Raw genomic sequence first — 18,925 nt, 5'->3', positions numbered from 1 at the left:
GACCATCCGGCAAAACTAGGAAAGCATGCAAGATAAAATATGTCAAATGATATTCGAAGAATAAATAAAAATATATTGAAATTATATATATATATATTTTGTTTCCCCCCCCCATCACGTCATTATTTTAGACCAGTGGATTGGACCAATCACAGCAGGGCACGCTGTCTGGAGGTGAGGCTACCAGACTGTGACTGATCCTTCCTCTCAGCCACCCCAAATAACCAACGGACGCCCAACAAGTACCAGGGCCACATGGACATGCACGGAGGTCTGCCAGTGTCTGGGGGTCTCTGCATGCGTGTGTGTGTGTGTGTGTGTGTGTGTGTGTGTGTGTGTGTGTGTGGTGTGTGTGTGTGTGTGTGTGTGTGTGTGTGCATGTGTTTGTGTGTGTGTCCGTGTGTGTGCGTATGTGTTTTCGTATGTATGCGTGTGTGTGCGTGTGTGAATGTGTGTGTATGTATTTGTGTGTCAGTGTATGTGTGCGTGTGTGAATGCGCGTGTGTGTATGCGTGTGTGTGTGTGTGTGTGTGTGTGTGTGTGTATGCGTGTGTGTGTTTGCATTTGTGTATGATTGTATGTGTGTGTGTGTGTGTGTGTGTGTGTGTGTGTGTGTGTGTGTGTGTGTGTGTGTGTGTGTGTGTGTGTGTGTGTGTGTGTGTGTGAGTGTGTGTGTGTGCTGTGGGATGGGGAGGACAGGATTGAGCTCCACTAAGCAACTTAATGGTGGCTTTGGTGGCGCAGATACAGTGGGCCTTGAACACAGCACTGTGAGGCTGTCTGACTGCCTGATAAACTTTCACATGCACGCTCATGTACATGCTCATGTGCACGCTCACGATCGCCAGAGCCCCGACAAAAGACCAGAGGCGAGACTTTTAAAGTGCACCTTGGTCCCTTTGGTGGCACAGAATGAATACATTCAGAGTCAGACCCCAGACAGCCTTTGATCCTCGTATAGGGAATAAGCTGAATGTTAACCTTTGAGGATTTCGACCTATAGGAGCGACCTGCTTAGCATAATTCTCAGCCAGTGAGGTTCCCCGGCTATAAGCTTGGTGATAAGGTTAGGGGAGCTTATAGGTTTGAGTCCAGACAGAGGAAAGAAGGAAATAATACTTTGGAAACTAAAAAACAAAAAGAAGCAGTTCTTGCTTTTAATGTTATTCATAGGTAATTATTCTGTTGTGTGTCGACCAACTCTTTTTCACACTGAAAGGAAATGTAGCCACGCACAGGAACAAACACATACACACACACCTTTCACATTGTTGAGTTGAACATAGCTAAGAACTGTGGGCCAGGGGTTAGAGGGTTGAATGCAACAAAGAGGAAAATGTGGACGGGTTTGACCTCAGACAAGACTTTTAGTGGAATATATGCCCACGCCCACCTCCCAGGGGTCGGATCATGTTTAAACAGATAATGGATGCATGTATCACGTTATGTACTAAACAAATCTACTGAGTATACCATTCACATTACATCTGGTAGAGTGGCAATCTCAAATGATTTCATGCAAATAAATGTCTGTTAAGTCTCTATCTGTTGTCGAATGAGGTAACGTGATGGCGAAGGAGCCAGTGGCCATTGATGGCAACCCTTGAATTGGCAGAATTGAGAGAGAGAGAGAGAGAGAGAGAGAGAGAGAGAGAGAGAGAGAGAGAGAGAGAGAGAGAGCGAGAGAGAGAGAGAGAGAGAGAGCATTAGTTACACATGTGCATTACAGTAAACATATGCACTCAGATACATTTTCTGAGTGCATATGAGTGCATATGAGTGAGTGAGTGAGTGAGTGAGTGAGTGAGTGAGTGAGTGAGTGAGTGATAGAGTGAGTGAGTGAGTGAGTGAGTGAGTGAGTGAGTGAGTGAGTGAGTGAGTGAGTAGAGAGAGAGAGAGAGAGAGAGAGAGAGAGAGAGAGAGAGAGAGAGAGAGAGAGAGAGAGAGAGATGAATGTTACGAACTGGCTCTCTGTTGGGATCTAAGGTAATAATTACTGCTTATCCGCAAATGTTTCGCCAAGAGAAAGAAACCAAAATCGTTAGAGATTGTCGATTTGAACGATCATTCTGAATCCAAAACTAATGCTACATGTCACATAGCATCTGGCAAAAACATTCAAAGAGCTCCAGTTAATCATTTATTATTCATTATAATATTATATAGGTAATGTAATACGACTCACTGTTAGTGACAAGCCACACATGAATGCCATCACGTTGCGGATGTTTACAGGGTAAAGATTTGTTTGTGGGTTGCATAAGTTAAGCCAGTGCTGTTTTCTGTGCTACACATCAGCTTGAGGAGATGAGTTACTGTAATGGAGAACAGAAAGGAGCCCTATCTACAGCTGACACTTTCAAAAAGGACGATTCTACACAATTTGTGTAGAATCTTTTATAACTATTAATCTATTTATGCCACTCTAACTCACTTATGTATGATTTCCGTCCTAGCACTTAATGTACGCAATAATTGTATGTTGTACGTCCTGGCACTTAATGTATGCACTTATTGTATGTTGTCCGTCCTAGCACTTAATGAACGCAATAATTGTATGTTGTACATCCTTGCACTTAATAATAGTACTTAGCATTGTGTAGCATCTTATCCTAGCTATCTTTGTTGAATACAGGGAATTGGTTAACCTAGCGATTGTAAATGCTTGGCACTAGGTTCTATGAACATCCTTACAGTACCAACAGCAATATATTGTTTCTCTTTCTTCTGACACATGTACTAAAAGTGCTTAATGCCCTAAATGTAAATGTAAATGTTTTTACTTTTGGCTGCCTGTCTTTGCTTTGTTTACTAGCCCGACGGCTAGACTCTGGCAGGTGTTGGGTTCAGACCCCACCTGGCATTGTCCGGTGTGGTGTTGACACGCTCCCCTCGTGTTTACGTAGGTCATACCCTGGTTGTTTTGGTGTCCTCTTACCCCTCCATATATGACCTGCTAGTGTGTGCGTCAGCACCCTAGATTGTACGTAGTGCATGTTAGGAAACACAGCAGGGTTTCACTGGAGCGAGCGCGCATAAATCTCACCTCAGAGACAACCCAGGTTGAATTAAGGTTACATATACTCTCTACGAGTAGATTAACAGCAATGTATATACATACGCTACATATATTCACATGCTCTGTTTAAATATACGTAAATATGCTTTTCCCCCCCTAAAAACATACATAATTAATAAAGCAAAGAAAAGGTCACTTTGTAGCTTACAATATTCCTCTTCTGGGCGTATCTCTGCACACACACACACAGACACACACACACACACACGCACATTGGCTTGTGATGTGCGTTAGAGAAACGCGACACATATGCCGCGAGAAAAGGTGTCTGACAATAAGTGAGACCTACTGCTAGTGCTCTCATCTTTGCGAAAGCCTGTTTCTCTAATCTGATCACGATCCCAGAGACTCTCCCCCCCCCCCCCCCCCCCCTCTCCCTGCTCCGGCCCGCCCCTTGCACACAGAGCGATCGCAGTCTCTCGGCTCAGAGGTGAAAGGCGATGGACGGGGCCATGAACCAAATGATTATCCTAATGGTCACTGCGTCCCTAATCCAGAGGTTTATAGAACCTTTGCTCCACATGGGAGTGTGGATCCCCCCCCCCCCCTCCAAATCGGTTAGCATTACGTGGGGAAAAGTTTGGTAGGACGAAACAGTAAGCATGATTAAGTATGAGGGTTACAAATGAATTTATGGCTGCACACTAATCACACTGAATTTGACAGAGTCTTAAGCTATTGATGAACCCTAACCCTGAAAGACTGTGGTATTGTCCTATGGTAAGCTTTTCCTTCAATGTTACAGGATATTATAGTCACGTAAAAGAGAGATTACGACGACCATGAGCAAATTCAAGCTTCTGGGACCCAAGTTACCATGAACCTAACGTTAGATTGAAATCTTTTTTTTTGTGGGGATAAGAACTTGGTTTTGCTCAGTCACTGTCTATGAACACTGTCTTTTACGTTTTTGGAAGTGCAAAACTGAAAATAAACCTTCAAGAAACCTTTGAGCCAAGTCGTTTCTTGTTAAATTTGAAAGGATATAAGACACTCAAGTGTCACCTTCTGGAGCTGAAGTCACTTAGGTAATGAAGTTAACCTTGGCATTGGCATTATCTACAGACAGCTTCTTGGAATCTTAAGCCTCATATCCAGCAGCAACAACATAAACACGAATAACACACAATAAACAAAACGTAAAGGCTTGGTTCCCCCTTCTTAAAGCTGCATTGCGTAACTTTTCTTAAAAAGATATCGGGACTGTAAAGTTAACCTAGAACAAAGTTTGTAAATCCACGAGTCAATCCTTACAAACGATATTAATCGAGTTGATTTCTTCCACAAGATGATATAGGTATAACAATAGCCACTAGGGGATGCTAATGGGACCATTTCCATAGTGCAGGTTTAAAGTAAACACGAACAAAACAGAAAACAGCAGCTCTCTTTTACCTGGTAGTTTGGATGATGCATGAAATAGTCCGGACAGCCGGCCACGGCCATGTTTTCCTCTTAGCAAAGATTTGGTGGGGTTTCTCTTCCCAACCCAGGGTCCCCTTCAACGAGAGATGCAGAGAGAGAGAGCAGCTGATCTGAAACAGAAAGACCAGGAATGGAGGTGAGTGAGGAGGTACAAAAGGAAGTAGGATTTCCTTTCCTTGCCCGGCAGGAGGAGAAACAAGGGACTAAAACCAACGCTGACCCAGCGTTTCGTCCGTTACAACATAGATATGATTGGCTGATCTAATCACTTGCAAGTAGGAGACTTGTTAACCTATTGGGGCCAGGAACCAACAAACACTGACCTAGAAATGCACCGCAGGCGCCCATCGCACTCATTGAGGAACTCAAGAGAGGAGCTCAAGAGAGGAGTCTTTGTTCGACCAAATCTACAGGTTTATATTATGATTACATAATAAGGCCTGAGCAGCAGCCAGTGTTCATTGAAGGCTCCTCACGCCACTTGTTTCATAACTTGTATTAAAGTTGCACTCAGTCAACTTGGACGACAGAGGGTTAGAAACCGGGCGGCGGGGGGACGGCCTGCAAAAGTGTCCTCAAAAATTGATTTTCTTTCCAAGAGATGAGGGAATTGAGGAGTGCTTGAGTTCCCCAATTTGAGCGGAGGGGAATAATGATCCATGACATGAATGCATCTCCCAAACAAAAAGAGCTTGGCATCGTCAAGACCACGACCAATGAATAGGCTTGCTTGTAATGAGCCTCAGTGTGTGTGTGTGTGTGTGTGTGTGTGTGTTTGTGCGGGTGTGTGTCTGACAACGAATAGTGTATCAGACCACCGTGTGTGGGCCGGGGGCCCGCCTGGCATGCGCACACAGCCCGTTATCTACACATTATTTAAAGACACAAAGCGTGTGAACTAAAAATAACAAAACAATTAACGTCCGCGGCCATGCGTCCCATCATTAGGGAACACAAGAGTAGCTTGCTGGCTAGCTGAAGCGCTGCACTCTCACTAAACTGTACAACAGTAGGGACTTGATGACCACTGGGAGTTGATTGGGCCCCTCTGTTTTCGCTTCGGTTATGTTTGTTTGGGAGTCTTTGTTGGTGACCCTGTAAAAGACAATACACGCTACAACATCTAAACATGCGTTTTACCGCACTAAATCGTGAAATAAGTTTTAAAAGGTGAAACGCCATTACCTGAATCTAATTGTACGATCCGCGTTTGAGGTAATCATGGGGGAAAGCTCAAGCCTTCCGCTGAGGATTACAATGCAGCTAACTTTCACCTTCTTCTGCCGTGGTCACAGTGGGCCATACCAGACACATGGAACAAACACACACACACACACACCACACACACACACCACACACACACACACACACACACACACACACACACACACACACACACACACACACACACACACACACACACACACACACACACACACAACCATCTTACCCATACCAGCCAATTCGGCCAAAGCTCATATACGACTCAAGGATGTGTGGGGGGGGGGGATTTGATCCCGGTCAGAGTGCTTTGATTGGATTTCTTCCACATGAACAGTAAACTAAAACTATTAGCCCTTCTATATGGCCAACTGGGGCCATGCCCTATGCAGCTAATGTATAGGGCTGTGGGGTGGGGCAGAGATGTGGCCACAGTAGTAAGGATACCGCATCAGGACTTTTATCTATCTATCAATCTAGCTTTTTTGCTTATCAACAGAAACAATAAGCCTTCTCGCTGAGTTCTGGCAGACGCTAGTTTTAATTTTGGGGTGTGGCCATGTTGCGGTCGAGGCTTTTGCTTTCTCTTGCACAACTTACGCCCACACGGTTCAGTCAAACGTGGCCCGGGGTGGAGTGAGGAGGTTTGATAGATGTTGCCTGTAGCCCGAAACTGCCAGTAACCAGTTAGCGCAAGCAATATCCGGCGGTTATGCCATCGAGGGATTTTTTTACTTCTCATATTTATTTTATTATTATTATTATTGATTCTTTTGTTGAGATTTGGACTAGGATCCACCATAGCTTTAAGTGACCAACAACCGACTTTAACCTTAAATGAGTTGTTTTATAGTTTGGTTTGCCTTGAAGTCTGCACAGGGATGAACATGAGTGGGTGGACATGAAACACTGAATGTGTTCGATGCTTAATGGTGCGCCACCACCTCCCCCGCACACTTGCCTCATGGGACCAACTCAACAGTTCATAACCTGTTTACTTCTGCAGATCGGTCGGCCCTGGATCCTGTTAACACCTTTCTAAAAAAATCAAAATGCGAGGAACAATCAGCTCGCAGTTTCGGTTTGGGAAGCAAAGCCAACCACGGAGCACAACAGTTTTTATCTAAAATGGAACGATTTTCCATTATTGACGGAAATCCGCGTGTACGCAGAATAGCACATCGTCTTTTCGTCCAATCAGATTTGCCAATTTAAGAAATTTATTGCAGCCAAGCCGTAGTCCCGTGTAGGCCTACCACATTTTTCGTTGATGTCCCGCATTTTCATTGGCTCTAGTTTTCAAAAGTCAAACCTCTGTCTAACAGACGCTTTTTTAAAAAATCGGGCTTTTATCCAATGCTATCCAATGACAGCGAAGGCTGTCATCTCAGCCAGGGCTGTGTTTGGTGTCAATCACTCTGCCAAACGTGGGTGAGGCGCAGGTGAACCTGTCATCGTCTTGGCTGCCTGCTACGCTATTCACCCCCCGGGGTATTAGTCACCACGAATGTCAAAAGCGATGCAGATTTAGGGGGGATACGTTGGAAACGACCACAAATAACTGACTTGTTTAACCTAGATACACGTTTATATCAAAATGTGAGACTACCTCCCAGCATCAGTATATTATCCAGAACATTGTCCCACACAAACAGGCTCTTCGTCCCAAATCTGGTTTGTTGGTTTGTGTTCACCTTCTGTGATCGCAAACGTGAATATCTGGATGGTCTCACGAGGCTAAACCCACCCAACCTACTCTCTTGAAATGTGGTTGCAGCATCAGCATCAGCTCCTGTGATGCAAGATCCCCAGTGATCTGCATCAATCCACCTGAGATCTGCAGCAAGCCACTTATATCACCATCTCGACTTCTCAAAAGTCACCTCGAAGGCAAACTGATGGAGCGAGGCTTTCGATCAAAAACGTCTCAACAACTTGTGTCAAACCCACGCTGTGCAGACAGCAGGGGATTTCAGGGTGGAAGGGTGCCAAGGATGCAACATAACAATAAGAACAAGAACAAGGAAATAAAACAGTTAAGTAGGTAATTTTGGGATACACAACACCTGCAAAACTTCTCGTCTTAGAGGGAAGGTAAACCCCAATATAACCTTATTCGGTTGAAAGCAAATCCATTTGGGTCCCTTGAAGTTCTGGTAAAAACATATCTTTTGTTGTCTAAAATGTACAATGTCCTCAAACGGGGGACTTTCTCTGTAGAACTCAAGAAGTCTGCTACTAACAGCTAAATAAATCATTATCCGGAGTGCAGTTTTATATCGGTCGCAAAAGGCCCTCCAACGCTTTCCATATGGAACCCAAAGTGTCCGTTCTCCTAAAACCTCCACGACTGTCACAACAACAGTCCAATTCACTTAACCATTACAGCACCGCCTTCCCCAGACCAACAAACACTACAGCCCAGCAGAAAGAGGTAAACAGTAAATGGGGTAAGAGGTTGGGGGGGGGGGGGGGGGGGGGGGCGGAGCCCGAGGCCGCCAGGGTTAACCGGCTAGCCTGGGGTTAAGCCGCACGTTGAGGGGCCAGCTTTAACATGTCCAGGTGATCAACGCCGCAGTCGGATCAAAGGTCCGCCCAAAGGATTGGGGAAAAGCAAGCTATTTAAAGTAAAGCCTGATTGGGGTGGGGTGGGGGGGTATGGATCGGCCCGGGGTGGATGCAAAGGTGGATGGTCTGAGACGTATGCCGGATGCAGACGAGGCGATTGATCCAATTTAGAAACCTGAGAGACCACAGACTTAATGATGGATTATGATCAATTTAACTGTTTTGATTGTTGAGTGCGGGGAAGGAAACGATTCTGCCAACACAGCACACAACCACACATTGACAGATTCCAAACCACAACAACCCAGTCCTGATTTTCAAAACCGGAAATCTCTCGGGATCAAAATGGGGACTTTAGTGTAAACGAACATGTAGGACGATGGTCAGGAGGAACTAGCTATGCTAGCTTTTTTAATCTTATTTTCCGGAAAACGTTTACATTATTAGACTTCGAATCGGTGAGGCACTGATCGGTGAAAACATACCTCACATCACAGCATAATCTGCCAAAAAAAATCAGTAGAATCATCAACAAATCTGGGCTTTGCTGACCAGTCGGTTGAGGGAAATTGGGCACAAAATCTGCTAATTTGCGTGTACCCAGCATTCAACCGCTAGGGAGACCCGGCTTTTACAAATAAAAATGAGGTGTCAGATAAAAACACCGGATACAGTACAGGGAACACACATCGTGCATAAGACCAGAATATGCAGTGATGCAGACACATCAGTAGGAGTACAGCAGAAATGGTCTTTTGCATGTATTAAATCCTGCTTTGTCGCCGCTTAGTTTTTCACAGTTGGAGCTACGGTCTTTTAAAATTGACTTGCAGCCTCCGTGTGCTAACTTGCTTGCAATCAGGTTACTTGCGCAGCAAAACATCCTAACTTGCTTACAATGTTCTTCTGCTCCACAGCTTTGTACTCAACAACTTATGTTATTGTTATATCTTTCCCCAGTGTCCCAACAACCTTTTGGAATGCTAATTATACCTTAAACAAATCACACATTGAAACGGTTTGATATTACAATGCCAGCATGTCACTGAATAAATTATCATATTGCTGTTAATATCTTTTCTCACTCTACGAGGAAACACAAAACAGACATCTGTGCGGGTACAGTCGCAAAATAGTGTTTTATGATTTTCACATTTCAAAAACAGACACAGCTAGAGTCCTTATACGAAGTGAGTTTAACAGAGGAAGCCCTTCTGCAAACAGGCTTTGAAGCAAGGCTTCTAGCATTTAGCTGTTCTGTCCAGCACTGTGGGAAGAAAATTAGTAAAAGAATGATGCATGTATATATTCTAATGAAACGGGTCCCTGAATGAATCCAAAACAACCTTAGTTCTCTTTGATATTATCATAGTAATCTTTGATATTAACAATTTAAGGTAAGTAAATGAGGATATGAAATCTAATTGGGTATTATATTAAACTTCAATAGTCAATGTGAACGGAAAAAAACAGAGAAAGGAACACAAATACTCTGTGTTTGTGTGTGTGTGTGTGTGTATTGGTTTCTGCATTTGCATATGTAGGGGTGTGCATGTGTGTCTCTGCTTGTGCATGAGTGGGTGTGTGTGTGTGTGTGTGTGTGTGTGTGTGTGTGTGTGTGTGTGTGTGTGTGTGTGTGTGTGTGTGTGTGTGTGTGTGTGTGTGTGTGTGTGTGTGTGTGTGTGTGTTTGAGTGTACACTCCCACACGAGTCCCACTTACTCCTGAGCACGGGAAATCCCTGATTGTGTGTGCTGGCAATCCAATCCCTTTTGTTTCAACAGATACATCTTCCCCTCGTTCTGCTTAGCTTTGCTTCCTACTTCCTCCTCCGTCAGGTAAAGACAGACGCCTGTTAGCCGCTGGCTCCAGTAGGAAGACGTGTCAAACGGGCCTGAGGTTAAAGCTACCATGGCTCCCAGAGGGGGAGTGATGGAGAGAGAGAGAAAGGGGAGGAAAGGAGAGCACTGGTGCACTAAGAGACCAGCATGTCGGAGTAGTAAAATAAAGACAGAGAAATTGAATGCGTATTTTTGAATTCCCATCTTTCCCACCGTATTTTTTCCGTTAATGTCATTTTCCCCTCGTATATATATCCCCTAGTATATACATACACACCCCTTCTCTGTGTGTCTTCCACACACTGCTATCCCCCTCAAAAGCTGTCCCTCTGGTGAAACACCCAGACCCCCACCCCTCCCCTCCCACTCCTCCCAGTCCCCCCCCCCCCCCCACTCCAAAGCTCAGACAACGTCTTAATTCCAAAGATGGCACGCATCCAACCCACTGAAGTGAGGGAGGCGACCACGGTTCACCCCCCCCTCAACAGGCGGTTCACCCCCTCTTAAGCAGGCGGCCAGAGGGGGGGGGTCAATAATTGCACTGTACGTTCACCCTATGCCTTTGAACGAGGGTATTTAGCGCAGCGGGGGGGAGTGATGAAGTTACAAAGCCACACCAGCGGGCTGCCTTATATATGTATACTGTGGATGGGGGAAGAGGGGGGAGTCTGGTCTCCCTTCCCATTCCCTGCTCCTCTTCGCGAACCCGCTCCCGGTGAGTCAACGGCGGAGACGCTCGCTCTATTTTTAAACACGCAGGTGGTGGATTCATTTTGACAACAACATCAGCAGCACCAATGTTTTTATGAGATGTCTGATTCGGAGCTGTCGGGGCTCACTGGGAACTGATAAAGACAGAAGCAGACAAAGGGGGTTAGCGTGTGACAGCTCTCTGTCACCATGCCAGAGTATATAATGAGGTGGCTGTTCCAGTTGTGCTGTAAAACAACTTCACTTAACAATGTAACTAAACGTGCAACAACACCAACTGTGACTGGCAGGAACATTCTGCGACGGAGCTGTCTCGCGGTGCTCTTAGAGACATGTTAGTGGTGCGTTAGTGCGTGCCTCCGTTTGTGTTTGTGCATTCATGCGTCTGTGTGCATGATCATGCATTACTGTGCATGGCTGCAGCATTGTTTTGACGACTACCACCACTACATAGAACAGAGAGAGAGAGAGAGAGAGAGAGAGAGAGAGAGAGAGAGAGAGAGAGAAAGATGACTAGAGAGAGAGAGATGAATAAATATAGAGAGAGAGATGAATAGAGAGAGAGACAGAGACAGAGAGGGAGAGAGACATGAATAGAGAGATGACGGGGGGATGACCAGAGAGAGGGATGAACAGAGAGAGAGAGAGAGAGATGACTATAGAGAGAGAGAGATGACCATAGAGAGACAGAGAAAGAGAGGGAGAGAGAGATGGCTAGAGAGAGAGTGAGAGAGAGAGAGGGATGACTAGAGAGAGAGATGTCTAGAGAGAGAAAGAGAGGAAGATGACTAGAGAGATAGAGAGAGAGAGAGAGAGAGAGAGAGAGAGAGAGAGAGAGAGAGAGAGAGAGAGAGAGAGAGAGAGAGAGAGAGATGATTAGAGAGAGAGATGACTAAATAGAGAGAGAGATGAATAGAGAGAGACAGAGACAGAGAGGGAGAGAGAGAGACATGAATAGAGAGATGAAGAGAGGGATGACCAGAGAGAGAGAGAGATGACTATAGTGAGAGAGATGACCAGAGAGAGACAGAGAAAGAGAGGGAGAGAGAGAGAGAGAGAGAGAGATGGCTAGAGAGAAAGTGAGAGAGAGAGGGATGACTAGAGAGAGAGAGAGAGAGAGAGAGAGAGAGATGACTAGAGATGGATCACAAGAGAGATGACGAGAGGGAGAGAGAGAGCGAGAGGGAGAGAGAGACAGAGCATCTCTGTCCTCTGATTAGATTGTGGTCTGGTCACTGTTCACTGGATACGTCTCTCTGTCACACATGTTGATTATTCATTAATTGTCAGCCTGCTTTCTTCACGATCAACAGCGTAGAGCGGGAGCGGGGGGGGGGGCTGTAAGAGAGGGCCTGGTGTCCCACCGGGGCAGGGGGTGAGGGGGGGGGGGGGGGGGGGGGGGGGCGACAGGGTGGGGAGGGGAGGCTGAATGGCAGCAGTCTCCCAGAGAAAGCCCCTCTTTGGAAACGTGGCCAGTGCCTAATTGGATGAGGATTTCATTGGTGGCTGCTTGAGAACTTCTCTTACGCAACGGGCAAGATAAACGACCCAGGGCCTTTTGATTGGCTGCCGTGGCGCTTGATCAACAGTTGACCACCACGGGTGGTAGAGGGAGGGGTGGGGGGGGCTTTGTTTAGAGGGATGGGCCTCCGATCTCATAGGACAATACTGGTCTGGTGATAAAACCATCATACCCCTCTCTCCTGGCTACACTAAACAGAGCCAATATGAATTGTCAATGTCAAAACCACTTTGTTGTGCCCGTTCTGCCTACTTTGGGCTGATAATCCATGATACACCAGTGTGATTTCTTTGGTTGTGGTTTTGAATTTGATTGAATGGGAAATGTCAAATATGTGTGTTTTACTTTGGGTTTGGGTTGGTGTACTGCTTAGTTTTAAATCTCTTTTGGAGAGAAGATAAAGAAGGGTTATGAATGTATAAAAAAAAGCACGATGTGAGACAATGCTGAAATTCCGGAGCAGAATAAAAAGGCCTGTATTGTTCTGACATTTCTCTCGCCCGGCCAAACATTTCTGCGGAGAACAGAAAGGCCCCTCTTTCTTCTCTGTTTGGGTACATCCACCAGAACCTACTCGCCACGCTATGGTTCGATCTGACATCGCTGGTCCCAGCAGGAGCGGGGAAAGACCGACACGAAGAGACAGAACTTAGGATCGCAAATTGAGATTGAGGGAATGAGAAGGAGACAGGGAGAGACAGATGGGGAGGGCACGGGGCAGGTGGAGAGACCGGATCAAGATGTGATATGAGGGATACGTTTTTCATGTTTTTCTTGGAGGGAGGGGGGCCTTTGTATTTGTATTCAGGGCAGGGTTCCACTCCAGAGTGTTGCCCTTTTCCCAAATTTAAATTCTAGACTTTTCCCCAAACATTTCTTCCCAAACTGATTGTTTTTCTCTACTTGACAGATCTGGAAGAGAACAGTGCGTTTTTGTTGCAATGATCTTAAATGAATGGATGAATGAATAGAGCATTCACAAGCTGGTCTTGGGAGTACCAAGAAAAAGCCTCGGTCAAGTTTCTTCTGGACTTAATTCTTAATTCATTCAATGGCTCTATTCGGTAGCCTTCCTCATCGAGTTAGCCCGAGGTAACGAGGTGATCCCTCCCGTCGTCTCTGCCTTTTCAGCCCGTTCATCTGCAGAGGATACGAGTCCATCCACGTTCAACTGTGTTTGTCTCTTTGCTTTTATTTCATTTGACGACCTCTTCCAAGTGGGCCTATCTCTTCTCTCCTATCTGCAAAACTACTTTATCCCCTTTCTGCTATACACATGAATATCATCTGAACCTGAAGCCTGTCCATGAGAGAGCAGGGGGAGAGGTTCTACCAAATCCCACAGCCTTTGTCACTCTTGTTTCTCTCAATCACGTACATCCCTAAATGTTACTTTTGTATGGTTTCAAGAAATGCAATAATTAGACAGTGCAGCCCTTCAATTGAATAAGAACGGTGGCCCGGATATCACAACAAACAAAACAATGTTCTGGTTTTGAATAATATGGCAAACATCGGTTTCTTCTTTTATCTTATCAATTATTTGATATTTTTTAGGCCATTGTCAACTTCTTGACATTTTTATTACATGAGCATGCAACCAGACTTTTTGAAGACTGTCACCCAAACGCCCATATAGGTTTGGGCGTTTGGGTGACGCCCAAAACAGTGTGTTTCATAACTTTCCTAACGCCTATTGTGTACCCAGACACGCCTACCGCCCCAGCCGTTGAGCTTCCTGCTTATCTAAGGCAACGGTCCTGCCTCTCGCATGTCCGTTAAGGTTTATTATCTTTTTTACATATTTTCATTTTTTTCTGCAGCCACACTTGGCCCAGTGCCAGACATTGAGAGACTCAATCTACCGTACAAACATGAATTGCATCACACGCGGGTCACATGTACGAGGCGGTGGGAATTCGGGTCGCTACACGCCTGTATTTACCGTACGATTTTTTTTTTTTTCTAAGGAGAATAACACGGTTCCTAGAAGAGAAACCTCCAAATTGTGACGGCTCGACACAGTTCTTGTTTTTGCCTGTCCTCCCTTTTTGGCAAACGTTTCCAAGACATGAACATGGCCAGGTTGTTATGAATTATGGCTTTATAATGCAGGACATAAAACCATGACAGATGGATCAGAGTATCTAAATAACATTTTTGCAACATGTTTTTAACTGTCAGAAATATAAATTGGTGGTTCTGAGATGGTGCTCAGCAAAACATTTGATTTGAGTGCATTGATACTCTTTAGTTCTGCTTTAAATACACCTAGTACAATCTAAATAGTTGAATAGGATGTTATATAATTTCTTTATCCACAGAAATAATATTCAATGACTAGGAGTGAACATGCATATACTCTGTTGACGTGTATTTAAAACAACATTCATGCGTTGAAAAACGCAATTTTGACTCTCTTGAATGAAGCAAGGAAAGGAATGCGCCAACTAACTATTCCAGTGGCATGAAGCTGCTTGGTTTACCTTTCATCTGGGCCTAACTTCGCTTGAGCATATAGACGATGTCAACCTTGTTCAGGCCAGGTGAGGAGTCAGCCGACACATGAATGCAAAGTGCAGGCTATCAGCGGCAGGCGAGGGTTAACGCTGTCGGGTTTGGCCGACAGTGCACGGGGCCAAGCATTACCAGTGGCATGACTGGTGGCTGACGCAAGGCTCAAAGGAATGCTGTGTGTCCACGAGCAACACAGATGGCTGCTCCAGTATCTCCACTATCACTACCAGCAGCTGGGACAACTTTGGCCCTGTACGCACAACCCAACCACCTACATGACCCCAAGGTTAAAGCTTGAGCTAGCTTACACGTTCTACAACCGAGCTGAGCAGCCAACAGGAAACACATCACGGCACCACGACCGAGGGGGAAGGAACTGCGATGCGAAATGCATGCCAATGCCGACCTAATCCATGTAGCGATTAGTGTTGGCTCGTTCGTTCGCGAACCGGTTCGAATGACCGAGTCTTTAGGACGAACGAACTGAACCGGTTCGTCTCTCTCGTTCGTTCGGTCGTCTCGTTCCCCATTCGATTCACCGGAAACTTGACTGAACGAACGAACGAGTTTCCGGTAGCACTAACTCCACTGAGTCTGACTGACTCAACTGAGAACCGTGTAATGGCGTGCATTCCATGATGCGATTCACCGTTACCGGAAACTAGGCTGAATCGCGAACGACTCCTCCAAGTTCAGTCGAGTTTCCGGTGAATCGATTCACCGGAAACTCGACTGAACTTGGAGAAGTCGTTCACGAATCGTAAGTTCGTTCAGCCTGGTTTCCGGTAGCGGTAAATCGCATCATGGAATGGACCCCATTGCACGGTTCTCAGCTGAGTCAGTCAGACTCAGTGGAGTTAGTGCTACCGGAAACTCGACTGAACGAACGAACGAACGAACAAACGATTTGCGAACGACTCCTCGTGGCGAACTGAATCACGCGAACTGGGTCACGGAAACGAATCATTGAATCCACCACTAGTAGCGATTGCGATGCCCGGCGACGGTGATGATCTCAAATGGCGCAGCGACGATAGAGCGGGAGACTGACGCAGGCATCTCGACGGAACAGGGCGGGCCGAGGCGCTACATTCTAAGATCGCTGCCGTGTCGATGATGGTGACGCACAGATTCTCTGATCGAGGGGGTAGCGGGGTAGCGGGTCGGCGACTGAATCCTGGCTCAGTTGCTTCCAAGTCGACGCAGCGCAATGACCACGCAGACGCTTTGACGCAGTCGTGAACCTGTTTCGGTTTTGTGTCAGGTATTAGTGAGCTGACCAATCACAGCCCTTGCTACAAGTTTAGAACTTTTGGAACGCGTGGAGTGTATTTGCATAACCGCGATCTGATTGGCCGACGGATCCGCCGCTACCCACAATGCATTTCCCGAGCGCCCCATGCAAAGTCAATGAGATCCGTAGACGGAAGGAGGTAGTGTGAACAAGCCCTGAGCCTTTACGGTTCGTGCCACGCGTTTAACGCAGCAGCTTCTCTTCTGCTTTCTGTGCCGTTGTTGTTGGCAGCCCCGTGGGGCCCCGTGGGGCCCCTGTAGGGCGGCTATTGGGCCCCTGTCATGTCCCGTCCTGCCTGTTCACATTGAGCATGCACTTGACACAGCAAGGTGGTAGTTTGGGGTTGATGGCTCCCATCACGAGGGGTTGATGTGACAACGAAATTATACATGAGGATTATAATGGTGTGTGGGGTGAGGCTCGTTAGAGGGAGAGTGATTGATGACTGGAAAGTGTCTAACCCTTCCCCGGTGTCCTTGAGAGTTTGCTTCTTAGAAACATTTAATTGGGTATTTGAGGTGGATTTCATGCCACGGATTCCATGCCAAAGAATTTAGGTATATTGCATTGATAACACAACGCACAGACACAACCTTGTAGTGTGATAACGCAGCTATGCAGGAACACAGCAATTTACTTGCATGTCCCAGACAAAAACGATATACTGAAATATAATGTTTCAGCCATCCTCTCAATACTTCAGAGGCCTAGATAGCAAACGTATAGATTCAAACACCAAGAGGAATCGCAGCATTATTAAAGGAATTGGTACATGGCATTTGGAAAATTCTTCCTAAATCACAAAAAAACACACAAAACGCAGCACTAAGAAGCCAAAGTCAAAGTGTCTACTCTTTAAAATATACCGTTCTACTTCGAGCCATTATACAGAGGTTGAGTGATCCCATTAAAAAGCAAAGCAACTATCCACATAACTCACGGGGGGCGTCCCAGGGGACTGTTTCAAAGTGTACATCAGAGTCGATGGTGCCGGCTATTGCATCACTCTACAGAAACATTTGTGTTTCAGGATGATTGTTACATAATATTAGTCTGATATCAAGCATGAGCTTGCCTATCTGGTTCCCAGGCTAACCAAACGTTGGCCTAACATTTATATTTTGTACTTCTTCACTAGCTACAATTCAAATGGTAAATCGAAACAATAATACAGAATGACATTACGTTTTGAAGCCAGTGAACCATATAGGCCCAAGAAAGACATCAATAGGCCTTAAATATATATACTGATTCTGTCATTTGTCACAGTGCTAAGTGCAGCGTAATACCTGCAGCATGACTTCGTAGGCCAAACAAGTAGGCCTGGGAAAACGCCTCTCTCTCTCTCACTCTGTCCTGCACTCTCTCTCCTTCTCTCTCTCTCTCCCATTTTCTGTCCCCACCCCCAAAGCAAACGCTGCCAGAGGGATAAGACGAGCCGAGACCGGTGAAACTCACAGAATGGGGGTGCAGGCTGCTCAGCACAGAGCATGGAAACGTGTCTTATAATGATATTATTACGCACAAAAAAAGTTCAGTCCAGTAAAGGGTAGTTGTATAACACGATCACACTGTGCATGCGGTTGGGGGGTGCAGGGCGTTACTCAAGTGCGACTTGAATAAAAACGCTATATAAGGAAAGGTGCGTAGAAAGAAACACACGATGGGCTTATCAGAAAACACACACACACACGGGACAAGCTGGGTCCATCGCGGAAGCCGTGCAGTACAAGTGTCCCGTTAAGGTCCAAAAAGCAACATCAAACCTCAAAACTTGTTCTCACTTCCACTATAATCCCCCGTGTGCGCTGACAGAGAAGACTGGCGTGGTTGAACCCCCAACAGGCGCTGTTACGCGCAGTGCGCACACACACGTGTTCGCCCGTGGACCAGCGTTGTCATCACAACACCACATTCACGCGCAGTGAACGGGTGAATGTGATGTTGTGTGCGAGGTCGATGACTACACTACACTTGAATACGCCCCACCTTACTTTGGAACACATAAAACAGTAATAATCACGTTACAAAGCCCACTCACCTTCCACGCAGGATCAGTGAGAGCGGTACATGGAGAGAGGCGTGGTGGTTGGGTGGGGGGAACCTAAAGATAGGACTGAATGAGACGCGCTACACGTCGCCGGTCGTTCTGTGTCCCGTCCCTCAGGCCACGGTGGTCCAAGGTCCCCAAGTGGAGAGCAGGCGGAAGACGAAGTAGTGGTGAAGACCTCAGACGGCTCATCTCATCCACCGGGGAGGACACGCACACACACACACACACACACCACACAACCAACGCGCAGCAGGCAGCTCCTCCCCCTCATGCCATGTAGCCACGCCCTCGTGTAGAGACCCCCCGCAGCCCGCCCCACTACCGACTCCCTCCTCTCCCACAACACACGCACCCACCCGAGAGTCCTCCTCCTCCTCCTCCTTCGCACCCCGCCCCCCCCGGGCGCTTCCTCCCCTCTCTTATGTCCAAAACATGCCGTGGAAACGTGGTGGTTTGGGGGTAAACAGAGTAAGATTGAGACAAACGAATCCGTTTTATTATATTTAACTCAATATATATATTTTTTTACCTTAAACCTTATAGCCCCAGATATATCAAATATTGTAGAATAACCTTTGTTATATATAGCTTATTGTTTGATCTAAACAATCATAATAATAATGATGATAGAGTAATAGTAGTAGTAGTAATAGTAGTGTTGTTAAATATTGTTTGAAAAAAAGGAAGAAAGTATG

General features: G+C 46.0%; 1 protein-coding gene across 1 annotated transcript in view; it reads right to left on the bottom strand.

The window, feature by feature from the left end:
- grb10b (growth factor receptor-bound protein 10b) overlaps positions 1-18,449 on the bottom strand; it is a 70,379-nt gene extending 51,930 nt beyond the window's left edge. Inside the window, exons 1-2 of the mRNA XM_056602818.1 lie at positions 18,219-18,449; positions 4,475-4,614 (exon numbers count right to left, since the gene is read on the bottom strand). Coding sequence (XP_056458793.1) covers positions 4,475-4,525 — 51 coding nt within the window. The 5' untranslated portion in view covers positions 4,526-4,614; positions 18,219-18,449. The remainder of the gene's footprint in view (positions 1-4,474; positions 4,615-18,218) is intronic.
- Positions 18,450-18,925: the final 476 nt, after the last annotated feature.

Source organism: Gadus chalcogrammus, chromosome 11, assembly GCF_026213295.1.
Source record: "Gadus chalcogrammus isolate NIFS_2021 chromosome 11, NIFS_Gcha_1.0, whole genome shotgun sequence".
Lineage (NCBI taxonomy): Eukaryota > Metazoa > Chordata > Actinopteri > Gadiformes > Gadidae > Gadus > Gadus chalcogrammus.
The sequence above is the reverse complement of the archived record's forward strand: the minus strand, read 5'-3'. Positions and strand labels throughout refer to the sequence as shown.